This window comes from Macaca nemestrina, chromosome 12, assembly GCF_043159975.1.
Source record: "Macaca nemestrina isolate mMacNem1 chromosome 12, mMacNem.hap1, whole genome shotgun sequence".
Lineage (NCBI taxonomy): Eukaryota > Metazoa > Chordata > Mammalia > Primates > Cercopithecidae > Macaca > Macaca nemestrina.
In genome coordinates this window covers 77,630,857-77,650,953 of record NC_092136.1, presented here as the reverse complement: position 1 = coordinate 77,650,953, position 20,097 = coordinate 77,630,857, and the positions used below count along the sequence as shown (strand labels likewise).

The 20,097-nt window shown below is 39.3% G+C and overlaps 2 protein-coding genes across 5 annotated transcripts in view; both read left to right on the top strand.

The window, feature by feature from the left end:
* The window catches only part of LOC105468816 (asparaginyl-tRNA synthetase 2, mitochondrial), a 144,816-nt gene extending 130,563 nt beyond the window's left edge, over positions 1 to 14,253 (top strand). For 2 of the 3 annotated variants that reach the window (XM_011719210.2, XM_011719208.2), the window contains 3 exons: positions 155 to 252; positions 2,512 to 2,538; positions 7,096 to 14,253. In XM_011719210.2, the coding sequence (XP_011717512.1) occupies positions 155 to 252; positions 2,512 to 2,538; positions 7,096 to 7,240 (270 nt within the window). In that variant the 3' untranslated portion in view covers positions 7,241 to 14,253. The remainder of the gene's footprint in view (positions 1 to 154; positions 253 to 2,511; positions 2,539 to 7,095) is intronic. The other variant, XM_011719209.2, reaches the window with a different exon arrangement.
* A 1,455-nt stretch (positions 14,254 to 15,708) lies between these two features.
* LOC105468810 (GRB2 associated binding protein 2) overlaps positions 15,709 to 20,097 on the top strand; it is a 220,856-nt gene continuing 216,467 nt past the window's right edge. The window contains exons 1-2 of one of the 2 annotated variants that reach the window (XM_071075363.1): positions 15,709 to 16,512; positions 18,405 to 18,471. In XM_071075363.1, coding sequence (XP_070931464.1) covers positions 16,463 to 16,512; positions 18,405 to 18,471 — 117 coding nt within the window. In that variant the 5' untranslated portion in view covers positions 15,709 to 16,462. Of the gene's footprint in view, positions 16,513 to 18,404; positions 18,553 to 20,097 lie in introns of those variants that run through there. The other variant, XM_011719198.3, reaches the window with a different exon arrangement.

The following is a 20,097-nucleotide window of genomic DNA, read 5'->3' as shown; positions in this document are numbered from 1 at the left end:
AGAGAGGAAATTGTCCACTTGTAATTGTATGTAGTCAGTAAGATTCTGGTAGGTAGTTAATTAGCCATTGCCAAAATGTTAAACGTTTACTTGCTTCAGAAACTGACTGTTGGAATCACCTGAAAATATAATGCTAATAATTTTTTTTTCCTAGGTTGCTGCTGTTGATCTTCTGGTTCCTGGAGTTGGGGAACTCTTTGGAGGAGGCCTCAGAGAAGAACGATACCATTTCTTAGAGGAGCGCTTAGCCAGGTAATGGTCAGACCTAAAAGAAACACAGTTTAGAAACTGAGCATAAGGCGCTCAGAGGTGGTCATTGCGTAGTAACAGAGTGAAGACCCTGGGCCTCAGTGCCTGACAGAACTGGATCTCAGATTCTCTGTGTCCTTGAGCAAGTTGTTAATTTATCTCTGAGCTTCCCTTTCTTCAGGAATGGAACTCTTACATGAAAAACCCACAGTGATATTTGCCCACTATTTTTACATACCTTTCCCTGTGGAAAGTAGCTTTTTAAAAAGTTAATAATAAAATGAGAAGAGAGAGTTCCCCCTTAAAACTTGTCCTACATTTTTATCTTATCTGTATTCTTTATTTACTCTCAATTATGATTGGCAGACTTCTGTAGAGACATAAAGACAGACTCTGAGCCAGGGAAAGGATGAAGTTGGGGAAAGAAGACTAGTCAGATAGCATTTAGAATAAGCACATTTCACTTCCTCAGATTCTCTTCTATGTAGGGGTCTTGATTTAGCTATTTGATTAAGTTTAACTTGCTGTTTGAGAACTGGGAAATAAATCTGTAAACACATAGAGAATGTTTCAGAGACGGGGAGTAAGGAATTGCGTTTCTAATTGAACTGCCGCTCCTACATATACATGTGTATGCCATAATGACTGCCTAAACTAACCATACCTGTTTTCCATGATTTCTACTTTAGTAAAAGTACTGCCAGACTTTTAAAAAAAAAAAAAGACTTTTACTATTCTGTATGCCTCATTCTCTCCAGATAGTACTGGGTTTCATAGTAACCTGGAAAAGCCATAATTGTTTGAAAATACTCCGTTAGCCATTTGTGAGGCCTTCTTTTCCTAATGGGGAAAATGTTTTAAAAGTTGATGCTTTGTCAAGGTCCCAACCTATATGTAAAAATCTTGGGTAACTTAGTTTTGTTACCCCACTCATCTGGACTGCTCTATTGGGTTAGGATCCAAAAGAAAGGTGTAGATACATAGGTTTGAGGAAGACTCTATATTCGTTAGATCACTAACTCCTTACTACTATTACAGTGTTAAAAAAGTCCTGAGAAAGCTGTGGAACTGAAGGTCAGACTCTAGTTGGAAAGAATCTGAGTATTCTCTATGTTTTTTAAAAAGCACAATACAAATCACACATGGCAAGAAACCTCATCTGTTGAAAGATTAATTGGTCTGTTTTCTTTGCTTGCTTCCTTCCTCCAGGAAACCTTTCCTCATAACATTAAAAGTTTACCTAATACCTGATAATAGCCACATGTATGTTTCTTAATGAAGTGGATATATATGATTCCCTATTTCAGGGATTTGTCTGTGGCTGCTCTTCATGTTTTCTGTATTTTTGTGTATTTGAATTTTTCATATTCGTGGTCACATTAGATCACTGTAGTCCAAAACATGTTTTTTAAAGGGCTGAGTTGAATTTCAATTAGCACTAAGAATTTTAAGTTTTATTAATAGTTCTCAAACAAGAATCAATTTGCAACTATATTATAAAGGCAGCCTCAGAATCTATATTATTGTTTTAATGTTGAAGAACGAAAGTTTTGTCTATGTGTCCCTCATCTGTGTGTGCCTCCCAACAACCTTAACTAGTAATAATAGTGCTTTTCTTTTTTTTTTTTCTTTTCTCTTCTTTTTTTTTTTTTTTTTTTTTTTTTTTTTTGAGATGGAGTCTCACTCTGTTGTCCAGACTGGCGTGCAGTGGCATGATTTTGGTTCACTGCAACTTCTGCCTCCTAGGTTCAAGCAATCCTTCTACCTCAGCTTCCCAAGTAGCTGGGACTACAGGCATGCACCACCACACCCAGCTAAGTTTTGTATTTCTAGTAGAGATGGGGTTTCACCATGTTGACCAGGCTGGTCTTGATCTCCTGATCTCAGGTGATCCTCCCACCTTGGCCTCCCAAAGTGCTGGGATTACAGGCAGGAGCCACTGCACCCTGCCTAAAAGTAGTGCTTTTCTTATGTCACAGGATAATAAACTCATCTCAGGTGAATCCCTTCCTTTGGACTCTGGATCATATTTTCTTTCTATAACATTTATTGTCTAAACCATTTATTTGATAACATTTTGTGCTATTGGTTAACTTACTGTATAGTTTCAGCTCCTCAACTATATTGAGTATTACTTGAGAGCAGAGGCTTTGTCATCTACTTCTTTATAAAGAGGTCTTTATACACACCCAGAATAAATGTTTAGTGGTTAATAGTTATCTTACTGCCATTCCCTGAAAGAATTTTATTTTCCTTTAACAGATCAGGACTTACAGAAGTCTACCAATGGTAAGAATGTGGCCCCTAATAATTCTTACTCTAGCTGCTTGTCTGTTGCCTAGAAGCGTTTTTACTTGTATCCCCAAGACCTGGTGAAAGAGTGTGAAAAACAGTGAGCTTAACTGTTCTTAGGTAAGGGAAGGGGTTGGGGGCTCAGAAGATTACTTACTTCTTTTGGGTTCTTGAAAAATAGTAATAATAGCTCTCATTTCCTTACTACTTATTGTGTGTCAGATAATTATGTTAAAAATTTTATGTATATTGGCCGGGCTTGGTGGCTTACGCCTATAATCCCAGCAGTTTGGGAGGCCAAGACGGGTGGATCACCTGAAGTCAGGAGTTCGAGACCAGCCTGGTCAACATGGTGAAACCCTGTTTCTACTGAAAATACAAAAATTAGCCAGGTATGGTGGCAGGCACCTGTAATCCCAGCTACTTGGGAGGCTGAGGCGGGAGAATCGATTGAACCCGGGAGACGGAGGTTGCAGTGAGCCGAGATCATGCAATTGCACTCCAGCCTGGGGGACAGGAGCGAGACTTCGTCTCAAAAAAAAAAAAAAAAAAAAATTGTGTATATTATCTCATATAATCATCCTATCACCCTGTGAATTAGGTACTATTATTAACCCCCTTCTTATTACCCCCTAGGCTTGAGGCCCAGAGATGTTAACTAATTTAGCCAAGATCACACAGTTTGAGGGATGGAGATGGGACTTGGTCTCTCTGAATCAAAATCCTTGGCTCGGCTGGGCGTGGTGGCTCATGCCTGTAATCCCAACACTTTGGGAGGCCAGGGTCAGTGGATCACTTGAGGTCAGGAGTTCCAGACAAGCCTGGCCAACATGGTGAAACCCTGTCTCTACTAAAAATACAAATACTAGCAGGGCATGGTGGCGCATGCCTGTAATCCCACCTATTCGGGAGGCTGAGGCAGGAGAATTGCTTGAACCCGGGAGGCAGAGGTTATAATGAGCCAAGATAGTGCCACTGCGCTCCAACCTGGGTGACAGAGCGAGACTCCGTCTCAAAAAATAAATTGATGAATTTTTTTAAAATCCTTTCCTCTTTACCATTATGCTGCAATTTCTTTTTGTGTGAAATTAGAGACTTGAGCTAAGTGATCCCTAATGTCTCCACAAACTATAGAAATCTGAGCTGCTTAGGGAGGACCACGTGTCTGTACTCATACATTCACTTCCTCAAAGTTGTTTTGGTTTTCCTTATGAAGACTTTTTCTTCAAGTACTTTTCAATATATATAAATTTTTATTTATATTTCTATATTAGCACTCCTTCAGGATCTTGGTATAATAATATCAACAATATTATTCATCCTTTTGCTGTCCTCAGGAAGAGGAGGGGGCAAGTTACCTATACCCTTGCCTTTTGGTTTGCAAGGAGATAGGTTTCAGAGATGAAAAAAATCTAAAATTGGCTTCAGGTGATGGCCTTTGAATGCCTTGTATTAACCAGTAATGACCTTACGTATACTTAATCTCTCTGAGTCTTGGTTTTTTGGCTGTAAAATGGAATGATATTATCTCTTTCACAGAGTTATTGTGTAAATGAAACAATACAGGTTAAGTATCTACATATAGTGGAAGCTTAGTAAATGCTGGTTTCCTACCCCCTTTCTTTCTTTGTTCTGGGTCTTGCTGTTAGGTAGATAAGCCTGATGATTGAGCAAGCTTATGCATGTTATAGTTTGTAAAAACTAGCCTTAAAAAAAGCTAAACACGCCGGGTGCGGTGGCTCAAGCCTGTAATCCCAGCACTTTGGGAGGCCGAGACGGGCGGATCACGAGGTCAGGAGATCGAGACCATCCTGGCTAACATGGTGAAACCCTATCTCTACTAAAAAATCCAAAAAACTAGCTGGGCGAAGTGGCGGGCGCCTGTAGTCCCAGCTACTCAGGAAGCTGAGGCAGGAGAATGGCTAAACCAGGGAGGCGGAGCTTGCAGTGAGCTGAGATCCGGCCACTGCACTCCAGCCTGGGCGACAGGGCGAGACTCCGTCTCAAAAAAAAAAAAAAGCTAAACACACAGTGGCTCACAGCTGTAATCCCAGCACTTTGGGAGGCCTAGGCAGGTGGATCACTTGAGGTCAGGAGTTCGAGACCAGCCTGACCAACATGGTAAAACCCTATCTCTACTAAAAATACAAAAATTAGCTGGGCATGGTGACAGGTGCCTGTATTCCTAGCTATTCGGGAGGCTCAGGCAGGAGAAACTCTTGAACCTGGGAGGTGGAGGTTTCAGTAAGCCAAGATTGCACCATTGCATTCCAGCCTGGGCAGCAAGAGCAAAAGTCCGTCTCAAAGAAAACAAAACAAAACAAGCTAAATACAAACTGCACCCCAGCCTGGGCAATAGAGCAAGACTCTGTCTTTAAAAAAAAAAAAAAAATTGGTTAAATAAGTTTAAGCCTTGAAAGTCTTTATTAATCATTTTAGTACCATTCTTTTCCCAACTAAAGTTTTCAAATCCGTAAGATCTCCTTGAATTTGCTTCCTTTTATCTTAGTGTATTAAAGGTAAAAGAGAGCTTAGACATCTTCATAGCTGTGATATCTGCTAGTGTTCCACCATATGGTGAGAAGCCACCCCAGATGGCTAAGAATTTACTAGCTTCCTATTTCTATCTGCCATATGCAAATTAAATATATAACTAGTTCCACAAATTTCATAGCATCTCTTCCATAATCTCACTACCCTGGAACCAGTTTAACAATAATCAAACAAATATGTATACATTAGAAAACTTTTTTCTTAGAAATGGATTTTTTCATCTATCAAAGCAAAAGCAAGAAAAATGCTACAGACTGAACCCCTCTGCTGAATACAGTTTGCGGATATTCATGCCAGTATTTTAATATCAGTGTATGAGAAATTTAGACCCATCTAAAACTATTGCTGGAGTTTCTAGCAGCCATGTCAGGTCCTGCAGGCATTTATGACAGGTAGTTTGGTGTGCTGTTCATTTCATCATTTTAGTCAAAGTGTACTCTGTCCCCATGCCTTGTAAACTTTAAAGTTAATTTAGCAACTGAACATTCCAGTTATTCAAGACTATGTGCCTCCCATTATTTCTTACAGTTTTTACTAATCTGAAGTTTTATGCTAGATATTCCTGTAATGTTGATCTCTTACCTGATTACAACTCATCTGGTTGGAATTAATCTTTTCTTTTAAAAAGATAAGTACTTAGACTTAACTCCTTACAATAGCAGTATAAGTAGCCATTATTATTAATGGTGGGGAAATAGGTTGATGGACAGTCTTTATGATTGAGGAGCCAAGTAGCTACAAGTTATGTTGCTCACGGCTTATTATAGAACTGATTTTACAAATCATTCAAGAAAATATAAACTTGTTTGGTTTTTTTTGTTTTCTGTTTTTTGGTTTTTCTGAGACAGAGTTTCACTCTGTCTCCGAGGCTGGAGTGCAGTGGCTCCATCTCTGCTCACTGCAACCTCCACTTCCAGGGTTCAAGCAGTTCTCCTGCCTCAGCCTCCTGAGTAGCTGAGATTACATATGGGCGCCACCACACTTGGCTAATTTTTGTGTTTTTGGTGGAGACAGGGTTTCACCACGTTGGCCATGCTGACCTTGAACTCCTAACCTAGTGATCTACCCGCCTTGGCCTCCCAATGTGCTGGGATTACAGGCATGAGCCACCGTGCCCAGCCGATAAACTTGTTTTAGTCAATATTATATAACTTAAGAATTTCCCCACCAAATGACATAATAAAATATTTATAGTTGTCCTTTTTCTCTTTTCTTCCTAAAACTTTTTCCAATGCTGGTGTGTTAGAATCTGAGTTTCAGTCATGGCTGTGCTGTTGTCTTACCATGTGGTCTTTAGTGAGAAAAGAATGTGCCTGGATGAGTTTCAGAGGCTGTCTAGCATGTCAGCAAAATGACTCTGGGCATCTTCCTTAGGCCTGAGGCAGAGAATTAAAGGTTTCTCCTCACTCTAGCATTCAAGCATATATTTTTGTGCCTTCAAACAAAACTTCATGTAATTAACACCTACTCTAGAACATTCCCTAGTGATAAAACGTTGAATGAACCACAGTTTCTGCCCTGTTGTAGCTTATAGTCTAATCTGTAGGATATCTTTTCATAATGTAACAGGCAAAACTCTGCACTCTCCTCTGTGTATTGAACAGTATGATTTTGGGAAGGAAAAGAAAACATTATTAACATACCAAGAAATAAAAGAGGCAAATATTTTCAAGAAAATTAGTAAATCCATAGAAAATCTTCTATAGCCTCCTGAGGCAAGTTTTCTGTCATAAACGCATAAATATAATAGCTTAAAAAGGAAGAGTGACCAAAGCCCATGACTGCTTGACAGGATCCACTGCTATTTCTCTGGGTAACCTTGGATAGATTATTCAGCTTCTTCCTTTCCATTGTCTGTCTGTGGAGGGTAAAGACTGGTCTATCGCAGTGAGGTAAATAATAACAAATGATTGCAAAATATGTTTGAAACATAAAATTCTACTCTTAACATCTGGTCTTATACAATATATATAGATGATGATTTTCTGTTTTTGAAAACAGGTATCTGGACCTTCGTCGATTTGGATCTGTGCCACATGGAGGTTTTGGGATGGGATTTGAACGCTACCTGCAGTGCATCTTGGGTGTTGACAATATCAAAGATGTTATCCCTTTCCCAAGGTTTCCTCATTCATGCCTTTTATAGCTAGAAGATTGGTTAAGAAAAAGCACCCCATGGCAGAGGCACTGCACAGGATTGTACAGACAGTAGAATGCATGTTTGGATTTTAGAAATGCAGATTTCAACATGTAATTGTTGTGCCATAAGATATCATAGAAAAAATATAAGTGGTTGTGATTTTCTTAGAAAGTTGAGGGTATTTCATGTAAGGATGAGCTCCCCCAAGAAGAGGTACTTATAGCAAGGGGACTCTCAAATCCATTACCTCAATTAAGAAGAAATGAAGAAATTGAATTAGATAGTCTCAAAGTTTCTTTTAAACTCTAAAACAGAATGAGATAATGTATTTTACTTTGTAATCATTAAATCACTCCCTGTGTAATTTTTGAGAACCATCTAGTAGCTCAAAATAAAATAATGTTGGATCTTTTCTCCCTTGCCATATACTTTGTGATAAATCCTTATCTCATTTTCAGTACTTTCCTAAACATTGCAGAAAAAAAATATTCCTTAAAGTCTTAATTGATTTAACAAAGTAGCTATTCTGAATTGAAATCTCCTTTCATTGAACTGGATGAAAGAAATCAGATTTAATAACTGTTGCTTTTCCATTTTAAAAGCTGTTGAGATATTACATTAAGTATTTCAACTCTTTAATCACTGTTGTGTTATAATTTGTTTATATTTGATGTTTATAATTTCTCTAATAAAAGCGATTTTTTTTATTGGCACCGATGGAAAAAAAGTTATATATTTTTAAATTTCATTTGGTCCTTTCCCAGTAAAATTGGAAGAAAGGTATTTTCAATCCAAGATGAGGATGGAAATTTGGCTGAGCCTAAAGGATGGGTAATTCTAGAGTTAAAAAGTACTGTGGTCAGCTGGGCATGGTGGCTCACACCTGTAATCCCAGCACTTTGGGACGGCGAGGTGGGTGGATCACTTGAGGTCAGTAGTTCCAGACCAGTCTGGACAACATGGTGAAACCCCATTTCTACTAAAAATACAAAATTAGCCAGGCGTGGTGGCAGGTGCCAGTCATCCCAGCTACTCGGGAGGCTGAGGCAGGAGAATCACTTGAACCTGGGAGCTGATGTTACGATGAGCAAACAACATGCCACTGCCCTCCAGCCTGGGCGACAGAGGGAGACTCCATCTTAAAAAAAAAAAAAAAAAAAAAAAAGTAGTGCTGTCTATGAGAGTGAAAAGAGCACTGATTGGGGAGTTTGGAACCTGACAATTCTAGCACTTTGGACAAGCTGCTTACTGTATAGGAACTCAACATCATTTTCTTCAGAGTTGATATAATACGTGTGTGTATATACGTGATATAATACGCATGCACACACACACACACACACGCATATGTTTAAAATTGAAATGCTACATAAACTTTTTAAAAACTTGTTTTAGTCTTTGTCTTCATTGAGTTACATGTATAAGGACCTATAGCAAATTGTATTCTCAGTGGAATACACATGTATCAAGTAATTGTAAATGGGCATGCATGCCTGAATAATCAGTTTTCTAAGTCTCGTTAGATGGGTTCTCCTAGATTATTTCCTAATGAAGTTTGTATGTATACTTTAACCTAATTTAAAATCAAACAGCTGAAAAGAAACAAATTCCAGAGCCTTAAGAGTTGAAAGACACCTGAGAGTTTGCAAAGTTGACCTTCTGCCTAATGCAGAGAGGTTCCGTTTACCTGGGCGCTTGGTTTTCCAGTCTCTTTTTGACAAAGAAATCAGTGTCCAACAAAACTGCTCATTCCATTTCTGAATCTAATTGCTAGCTTTTACTGAGCTAAAAATCTCAGGAAAATCTACTTCCCTGGAACTTTAATCCCTTGGGCTTAGATATCAAGTTTAGGACAGACTAAAAGGGATAATTAGGGCTTCCATAAGGCTTGCCTCAACCATAATTAGAGAGAGAAATTCATTTGTTTATTCAACAAATATTTGAGCTTCTTTTATATGCTGAGACTATGTGGTAGGTGCTATATAAACAGTTGTGAACCAAACAGAAATGACCCTGCCTTCATGGAATTAAATAATATATTTGAGAAGATATATAATAATTAAATAACTGATTTCAAAATACAGTATGTGCTGTAAAGTTACATGAAGAACAGGAAAGCATAGATATGCGTGCTAGAAAAGGCATGTCTGAAAAAGTGACATTTAACCCTAGACCTAGAAGATAAAATGCAGAAAACATTTTTAAAATATTTGCAGCATCAGCCTGTATTGATTTGGCATTCAGGTATTAGTAGATACCATATTAATTTAGTGGAACAAGGGACATTTACAGACCCAGAACCTGGAGGCACTGTAATTTCCAAGCTGTCAGGAATTATACCTCCCATGATTTTTGAGGGACCTGATAGAATTGTAATGTTAACATGACAGAGCTTAACAAAATAATAGTGATGGAAAGACTGCTGAGTTAGAGAAACCCCAGGTTGTGGACCCAGCATTACCATAAATTCAGTTGTAGAGCATTAGGCAAGTAAAATAATCTATGTGGCCTCCAGTTTTTGCATCTACAGTACTATCACATTTTGAAGTAGGTAAGCTCTGTGGATCCTTTTATCTCTTAATCTTCTGTGAACCTGTGCTGGACTTGGTCACTAATAATTGATTTAGAGTCTAACCTTTAGGCAATATGTAGTCCCCTGTTTTAGTACATATTAGGTCTCCAAAATGTGTAACTAAGTCACATCGCTGAAAGTTGAACAATAGACTTAAATGTGTTCCTATACTGTATATGTGGAAGGAGGAAAGGTCCTTCTCAAGGCATCTTGCCTTTTTGATAGCGTTTTCACCAGTGTATTTCCGAAACTTTATACATTCTTTTCCTTGATAGTTTATCACACAATGAATATCTGGTTGAAGCCAAATACTTTGCCACCTATAGCAAGCCTAATAATTTGTCTTTGGCGCAATAGTTCTATTTTGCCAATAATTGAACAGAAACAAAAATTCATGTCAGACAAAGATGATGAAAATGCCAAAACTGAACTGTTGCTTGCAGGCAGCATCAGCAGGAAAATACTCAAAATGTTTACTCATCAGCTGAGAGATGAATATCTAAATTATACGTTGCAAGCAGTGTTGTATAAGTCAATGTATAATGACTAAAAATATGGATTCAATAGTTGAGTACTGTCTAAACTGTAATATCTTTTAGTGCTCAGTTTCTGAGTTAAAAGGTGATAAAAGGGCTAGTTTTTCACTTGAGTAACCAGTTTCCAATGAGGAAAAAAGTCAGATTATGTTTTCCCATGATTTCCAAATGTCACCCGAAAATAACAACCCCAGCAGCCTAAGTAGAAGTATGTTCTGAAACTTAGAAATGTTTTTTCCATTATTTATTCTCATTTCAAATTTTGAGATAGGTTGAGAAAAATAGTTGCTTTCCATCTGGCTGTCCTTTTGCCTGGGGAAAGTTGTGCTGTCATGTTTTTAGGTCTGACAAGAACTTAATTGTGTGAGTGATCCATTCCAGATCTAAACATAACTCTCCAACCCTTTAACCCAACCCAGAGACTCTTTAACTGTCACAGAGTAGCAAAAGAACTGTTTGACCTTTTGTTCTTGTCAGACTGGATCTGCCAGAAGCCTCCCTCTACAATGTTATATATTCATATTCTCTATAAATTGAATGTAGACATTGAAGCATGACTGAACAGGCATTGAAGATGCACTTGGTGAGGTGGATTAACTCTACCCATCTTTAAATCCCTTGCTTCAGATAATTATAGATGAGAGATGCTTATTTGGATTGTATTGCTATTTATTCTTATGTTTATTTTAGTAAGTGGTGAGGCAAGAACATAAAAATGTACAGTTGAAAGACAGATTGGCCTGGGTTGATTGATAAGTAATGTGTGGGATGCTTTGGCTTCTGATTAATATTTGTATTCAGTCTGCAATCTAAAGTATGTATAATTAAAAGAAACAGGTGAGAGTAATGTCTGATTATAATTTCTTCCCAGTTAATCTTCAGAATTAAAAGATAGTAAAAGCATTAAGAAAAGGGCAGAAAGCGGGCCAGGTACAGTTGCTCACGCCTGTAATCTCAGCACTTTGGGAGGCCAAGACAGGCAGATCACCTGAGGTCAGGAGTTCGAGACCAGCCTGACTGACACGGTGAAACCCCGTCTCTACTAAAAATAGAAAAATTAGCCAGGTGTGGCAGGCTCCTGTAATCCCAGCTCCTTGGGAGGTTGAGGCAGGAGAATCGCTGGAACCTGGGCGGAGGTTTCAGTGAGCCGAGATCGCGCCATTGCACTCCAGCCAGGGCAGCAGAGCGAGACTCCATCTCAAAAAAAAAAAAAAAAAAGGGCAGAAAGGAACCTTAATCACTGTATTGAAATGATTTAGTAGGACTTTCGTAAGAAAGCATCATTTTAGGTCATGGTCAGCATCCCTCCCTGAACTTGGACATTCTGCTGTTGCCAGGATCCCTACATTGGCCTGTGATCAACTAAGGCTCCAGTTAGCTATTGTGCAGTTTGGACCCGGCATTACCGTAAATGGAGTCCAGTGAATTTCTAGCCATTATCAGCACACTGGATAGTTTCCAGGCGACCTTTATAAAGAAGCCACTGGGAGTTTAGGTGGTTTTTAAACTGTCATTCAGGCAACTGGTCATTGAATTAACATAACTCATGACTTCAGAAATTTTCTGCTATACCTTTACTGTTCATAATTGTTACTAATAACATGACTATTATTTGGGCATTGCTTTACAGTTCATAAACATGTTTCATGTATCTTCTTAGTTATCAAGACAATACATTGTGGACCTTGTTCCTTTGTATCTTACTGGGCATGAAATTTATTTGGTTTGTTATAAAAATGCAAAGTTCCTTTTGGGAGGCTGAGGCGGGCGGATCAGGAGATCAAGACCATCCTGGCTAACACGGTGAAACCCCGTTTCTACAAAAAATACAAAAAAAAAATTAGCCAGGCGTGGTGGTGGGCGCCTGGAGTCCCAGCTACTCAGGAGGCTGAGGCAGGAGAATGACATGAACCCAGGAGGCGGAGCTTGGGGTGAGCCGAGATCGCACCACTGCACTCCAGCCTGGGTGACAGAGCAAGACTCTATCTCAAAAACAAAACAAAAAAAGTTCCTAATACTGAGAGAAAGACTACAAATAAAATTCACTGCCCTCAGCTTCTAGAGAAACCAAAAAACATAAAACCTTCTAATAACCAAAGAATCTTGCGTCTTAAGCCCCAGAGTTTACTGAATTTGTCGCAAAATACACACCTTGACCTTGTTCTATCCAGGGAGAAGGAACAGGAGAATGAAGGAAGATGATACTTGATCTCAAATACATTCAAGTAAAGAGAAACACTGAAAAGGGATAAAGGATCCTAGACCCAGCAATGTACTTAAGCTCATTGTGCCTCAAATTTTTAATCAGTTTATACTCACATTTGCCACCTTCCTTTCAGGATCATCCTAGAATTGTGGATAGAAAGATAGATGAAAGAAACTTTGATAGGAATTATTAATATCTTCCTTGAAGGCACAGACCTTTGATTTTTCAAGGTAATAATCTGAAAATAGAAACTTGATGGGCCCATGTAACAAAGGTTTTTTTTCTGCAACTAGTGCCCACGTACACAGGTGCAACTGTATGTTGCCGAACCTGAGCCATCTACAACTGTGATTCTTTGACTCATAACTTTCTCTACACACTAGCTCAACAAGAATTGCTGGTTTGCCATTTTCCTAGGAACCTAGTTTTGAAAATCTCTCCTTAAAGAAGATAATCCTTCCCCTGTCTATGATATATGAACTATTCCCCTCTGTATTTCTCCTGATTCCTAGTAATTTACCTACTGTAGCTTCACTGAGTAGGAACTCAATAGAGATATTTTATTTGGTTTTTTGTTTTTTTAATTTTTTTTGAGTTAGGGTCTCAGTCTCTTGCCCAGGCTAGAGTGCAATGGCGTGATCACAGCTCACCGCAGTCTCAGCCTCCCAGGCTCAAGTGATCCTCCTGCCTCAGCCTCCCACGTAGCTGGGACCACAGGCACAAGCCACCACACCCAGCTAATTTTTGTACTTTTTGTAGAGACAGGGTTTTGCCATGTTGCCCAGACTGGTCTTGAACTGGGCTCAAGCAATCCTCCCACTTTGGCCTCTGAAAGGGCAGGGATTACAGGCATGAGCCACTATGCCTAGCCTTATTTTTTGGAGACAGGGTCTTGCTTTGTCCCTCAGGCTTAAGTGCAGTGATGGCTCAATGCACCCTCGACCTCCTGGGCTCAAGCAGTCCTCAGCCTCCCAGGTAGCTGGGATCACAGGTATGCACCACCGCACCTGCTAACTTTTTATAGAGACAGGGTCTCACTTTGTTGCCCAGGCTGGTCTTAAACTCATGGGCTCAAGTAGTCCGCTTGCCTTGGCCTCCCAAAGTGCTGGGATTACAGGTTTGAGCCACTACACCCAGCCAAAAAGTTTTTCTTTCCTCAGAGAGCTCTGCTTGTTAGAAACTTCTACCTGAGAATAAGGAAACCTGTCTCTCTGTATCATGCAAATGGAATAAAATAGAAACACAACTCTTGTTTTCCAGTACAGAAACTCTAGCTGCTCGGGTGGACTGTCTATCCTTCCCTGAAGTGCTGCACCCCTCTGTGGTGTTCATCAGGCCATGTGTCCTTATAATGGGCCTTTCTATTGGTAGATAAAAACTTCCCTCCCCTGTTCACGCAGCTGCTACCCAAGTATCCTGTGTGTGATACCAATCTTAATAGTAGAAGAACTTTCAAGTCTCCACTGCCTCCTTCCTATCTGCCTTACAGCCTGTGGTAGTTGCTGAAGAACTTTAATTACAGTGTCAGTGTTCAGGGACAGTCCCAACTCTCTTCATGTGAGGATTGCAGAAATGGGCTTGGATCATATACAGACAGCGTCATGAGGCATTACTGAAGAACAATAAGTTCTGTCACAGAAGATGTCAACTAATATAGGCATTTTCTTTGCCATACCCCAAGAGCAGGAGCTGATTCCTGTACAGGTAGGATATAGCTGACCAGTGATCTCTTTAAATGTAATTTCTGTCTGCCACATTTTAAATTACAGGTTTTTGCATCAGGAAACTGTTGGGTCAGATTATTTGGTGCCTTGGAAAGGGCATTAGATGCATAGTGAAAAGACCTTGGTTTAATCTGACATTCCACCCGCTAGCTATAGAAGCTTGAGCAAGTTAATTAATCTCTGAGTCTGTATACCCATCTGCAAAATGAGGATAATGCTTATCTTATAGAGTGTTGTGAAAGCAATGAAGATTGTGTGAAAGGGTTTCATAAACTGACAAGCACTGCACAAATGTAAGGTCTCCTAAGGAAAACCTCTTCAAAATTCAAAATCTATATGAACAAAGATACTTACTCATGTTAGGTGGAATGTTTTACAGCTATTAAAAATCACAAAAGAAAATGTATTGAAAAAATACAATTTAACATGGTGAATTTGCAATTACAACAGTGTAAAAGCTGTGTACATAGACTAGAATATGGAAAAAAATGAATTACAGGGCAGTGGAATTGAGTGACTTTTTCTTTAAAGCCTCTTAGGTGTATTAGGTGTACTCAGTTTAGTTCAATAAACTTTTATTGAGCTCTCACTCTCCCAAGCCCCGTGCTAGATTCTATGGGTGCTGAGACAAATAGGACATACTCCCTCATCTCAGGGGCTCCCATTCTGTACAGTCTTGTCAAAGTTTACTGTGTAAATGAATCACTGGGGAGCATATTAAAAATTCACATTATCCTACTCCCACCAGAAACTACCACACCTCTCAACTTTTATCTCTTTTCCTCACTCCATTTCTCCCCAGCACTTCTCCTATGTTTGCTTCTTTCTATGCAAGTGTTAATCTCCCACTCTGGTTCTTTCTATGCCTAGTACTGTATCAACATCCAGGTGCTTCCCCTTCCTTTCTCCACCCCATCCCCCAGCGAGATATGTGAATTGTATTGAAAACAACAACTTACATCTAGTTTACTAAGTACAAACTTGTGCTGGTTAATGTTTCTCAAAAAGTAGGAGTGGGCTGTTTGTTGATCAACAATCTTTTTTTTTTTTTTTTTTTTTTTTGAGACGGAGTCTCGCTCTGCCGCCCCGGCTGGAGTGCAGTGGCCGGATCTCAGCTCACTGCAAGCTCCGCCTCCCGGGTTCACGCCATTCTCCTGCCTCCGCCTCCCGAGTAGCTGGGACTACAGGCGCCCGCCACCGCGCCTGGCTAGTTTTTTGTATTTTTTAGTAGAGACGGGGTTTCACCGTGTTAGCCAGGATGGTCTCGATCTCCTGACCTCGTGATCCGCCCGTCTCGGCCTCCCAAAGTGCTGGGATTACAGGCTTGAGCCACCGCGCCCGGCCAACAATCTTTTTTTTTAATCCGATATGGAAATTTTGGTGTCAAGTTTCACTATCACTTAGTTCCTGATTGATTTTCTTCTGATGGGTTAGTAGCCCTCGACAGAAAAGTTTAAAAGTCCTCTGCTCAGGTATCTGTCTTGCTGATAGAGCTGGGGTTACCCTGCACCCTGACTCAACATTGCTTGTCTCCACATGCCTGTAAATGGACTTGGGTGGCTTTCTCAGGCTATACACCTGTCACTTCTTAGTCACCCAGAATCAAAACATTAACAGCTCTGATCACATTGTCTGAACCTATGAGGCTTTATTTCAAGAGTGGTGACACTCCAAAATGCAGCTAGAATTTCCGCATTTTCACGTGTTAGTGTTGAAATTATTTTTCAGGAAACCAAGGGTTGGACAATGGCTTCCAGACTTTCTCCTTTCGTTATGCTCCTTCAGCACTTTATGCAAATACTGGTTGTCTTATGCTGCCATTCGTCTCTGCCAGAATGTGAGCTCCACGACAGCAGGGATAAGAATGCATTCATTTTTGTATCTGCAGTGCCTTGGAGAGTGTCTGACACATACTGGGCACTCATTGAAAAAACTGCCAAATGAATCATAAAGGTGACCAAAAACAGGGCGGGGGGTATTTATGTGTCTGAAATAGCTTATGAATTTTTAAACTATCCCTTTCAGTACAAATCTGCCTGGAGCTGTTTCCTGAACACAGGACCAAAAGGCAGGAATCAAAAGTAATAATGAGTTTAGTTATCTGTCTGTTACTGAAGGTGACTTCTAGGGCATCCTCCTGGCATTGCTTCTGGAATACAGTGACTTAGACTTCTTCTGAAGAACATCTCTATGCTGTTCATCATATCGCCAGCCCTGTGCCTGTGCATAGCAAATGCTCAGTAAGTGTTGTTGAATGAATGTATTAAATTGAGAAGAAATTCAGAAACTAGTCCCAAACGAACTTAGTTGCTCAGATTTTCAGTTAGTGGTTTTCCCCACCTTGCTCTCTTAATCTAGACAATTTTACTGCCTCCAAATTGAAGGTAGCTATTATTTGTCATCTAATTTAACAAATGTTAACGTCTGTTCTGTGCCTATCTATGGGGTACCCAAAATTAAACTTAATCTCATACAGTTTCAGTCCCCATACAGTTGGTTCATAATTCTCAGTGCTCCCACGGTGCTTTGAACATACCTCTTACAACATTGCCCAAATACTACTGGAGATATCTGCCTATTTCTCTCCCCAGAAAGACCCTGAAATTCTGAAGAACCTAGTCTTATCTTGGTATTCCTATGCTGAACTTGAAGCAGTAGGTTCTCAAGAAAATCCCTACTGATATTTGACTAACATATACACAAATAACCATTTCCTAGTAACATGTATTTGAATAGAAATATATTTTGTATTTGAATAGAAAGAAACATATGCTTTTCTAAGTATATTCCTAATTTAAAGGGATACTAAGAAACAAGATTGGTTTTTGTGTCTATTAAACATCTTCCAAGGTGTCTACTTAGTTATTAAACCTGTCCTTTTTCTGACAATTCCCCTACCCCTGTCCTGGCCAGTGGGTCCCTAGCAGACATCCTGGGGGCCAGAGCTTCCTTTGCTGATTGGTCTAGGGGTGGACACCTGATCGCAAATAGACCAGTTTCATTTTCTCTTGAGAAATTGGGGTTGAGGACACTAGAGAGTCTGGACTGGTTGCTTGAGCCAGGAACATATAAACTTAGGAGCCGGTGGGTAACCATGTACCCAGAGAGACAGAGAAAGCAGTCTTCAAAGAGAAAGAAATGAAGGCACAATGTTCAGAGATGAGGGAGACATACAAAATGGATGCCTGGTTTTTGCCATGTTTATTCCCTGGCTGCTACTCTTTCTGAGGCCAGATTATTCAACTTTTCCATGGGTTCCATGGGAGATAACTCACTTTCTTATCATCTCTATTTGATCTTGAGTGAGTTTGAAATGGGTATCTGCTTTGACAACTAAAAGAAGTCAAATTAATATACTGTGTGACTTACAGAAGGAATTCTCATTACTTTTGAAGTCTCATTACCTTATAATCACATCTACATATCCCAGAATATATGTCAATCAGGAATTACTTAGATGGGGAATTCCTGATAAAGTAAGATGCAGTAGGAGGGTAAGTGGCTTCTTTGCTTTTCAAATTTCTTAATAGTCTAAGTCACAAAAACAGAAAGCAAATAAATGGAGGCTTATTTACAGAGGGGATTGGACATGTCAGACCTTTTTTGGAACTACACAGTTGGATTTAAAAGATTTTGAAGAACCAACACATTTGGCAGTTTCCCAAACCATCTATTTTTGAAGATTCTGCTTTCCAGAACTGTATTAAGAATGGCCCTTGTCATGGGCTTTAGCTGTGTTTCCGACTAGCCAAAACTAAAAACTGAAAGAGACTAAATAAGTATGTGTGCATGTAGAGCAGCCCAGGCCCTGCAAGTGGACTGACCATAAACAATGATGGTCAAATCTATGAAAATAAGATAAATATCTCGCTCTTCAGAAATAGTGCTAGATGTGTTCAGTGCTTTGTATACCACACTCTTTCAGCCCTGGTATGCCATACCGTGAATTTAGTGTTCACTTAAAATAATCATTTTGAAAACATGTGTGGAAAATACAGAGGAACTGTGAACTGCTAAAATCATTATCTGGTTCAGGAAAGTTTCAGAGGAAAATCTTGGGGCTTTTTCCTAGAATGTTATGAAAATACTAAGTTATACTGATTGCTGCCAACATATTTTCTAACTGTTCTAGGAAAAGAAAAAACAACAGTTTCCAGCTCTTACTCTTGGTTGACACTGGACCTTGGAGATGCTTGCAGGTAATTGGACTGCATCTACTTTCCTTTTTTGGTTTCCAGCTCTTACTCTTGGTTGACACTGGACCTTGGAGATGCTTGCAGGTAATTTGACTGCATCTACTTTCCTTTTTTGGTTAATTGTGTTAAATGTGCCTCATAACTCCTATTCCCAGTGAGGCTGTCATTTAGAAGGGGTGGGTGGGGGCTGAGGGGAAGCTGTTTTAATTCTGGCTTTTGTTTCAGTCACTAAATGTAATGCCACATGATTGTTGACCCAACAATAATCCAGTTAAAAAACAGTCTTCAGAGTTACTACATCATCAGAATTAACCCTGATTACATCAAATTATGTTGAAACAGACCACAGCTGTTTGCCCTGTTGAAGCAACTGCTTGAGAGCTCCTCCGGAAGATACATCTGGGTGTCACTAAGATACATTTTGGGTTTAATTTTGTTTCTCAACACAAATGTAGGAGGGAAACAAACCCTGTTCTGCTGGGGTGCTTGGTGGGAGCTGAAAACCTTATGATTCTCCCGCAGTCAAAAGTCATCTCAATTACCAAAGAGAAGGGAACCTGAGATCTTTTGTTTCAGTTTTCTATAGGAAGGATGTAAGAGGGAGGAAATTCAAATCTGTTGAGTATTGCTCTTGCCAGCAAAAAGAAGTGGAACTGACTAGTGAGAAGGTGGTGGGATTTTCTTTGGTGGCTGTATGCAGTGGTGTCAACCCAGGAGAGTAGACTGTTCAATTGTGAAGAATTTTGCAAGACGGTTCTTAAAATATAATATCGTTAAAATTAAGTTGTAATAAAAAAATGGGAAATAAGCATTGGAAAAGATGTGGACAGATTGGAACCCACATACATTGCTGATGGGAATGTAAAATGGTGTAGCCACTGTGGAAAAAATTCAGCAGTTCCTTAAAAAGTTAAACAGTGTCACCATATGACTCAGCATTTTCACTCCTAGATAGATACCTAGATTGAAAACATATGTCCACATAAAAACTTGTACAGGAATGATCGCAACAGCATTATTCATAATAGCCAAAAAGCGGAAACAACGATAATGTTCATCAGTTGATGAATGGATAAAATGCGGCGTATAAAGAACTGTTAAGTGCTTCAACATGGATGAACCTTGAAAACATTATACAAAGCCAAAGAAGTTAGACACACGAGGTCACATATTGTATGAATATGGTTATTTGAAATGTCTAGAATTGGCAAATCCGTAGAGATGAAAAGTAGGTTAGCGGTTGCCAGAGGATGGGATTAGAGGAATGGGGAGTTAATGCTAACGGATATGGTGTTTCTTTTGGGGTATTGAAAATGTTCTGGAATTAGATAGTTGTGATGGTTGTCAAAGTTGATGAATATATTAGAAACCATGAATTATAAACTTTAACATGGTGATTTTTGTGATATGTGAATATCTTAATTAAAAAATTAAGTTATATAAACTTACAATTAAATAAGTTATATTTAAAAGAAAGGTAGTAACTACCCCAAACCCATCACTTGGCTAATTACTTTACATTTTACTATCATGTTCTTGGTATTATTTATGTCTATTGTGTCTTTATGTTGGAAATACTAAATAATGGTGTATTACTGTGTATCTCTTAACTCTGTATGCGAGGACATT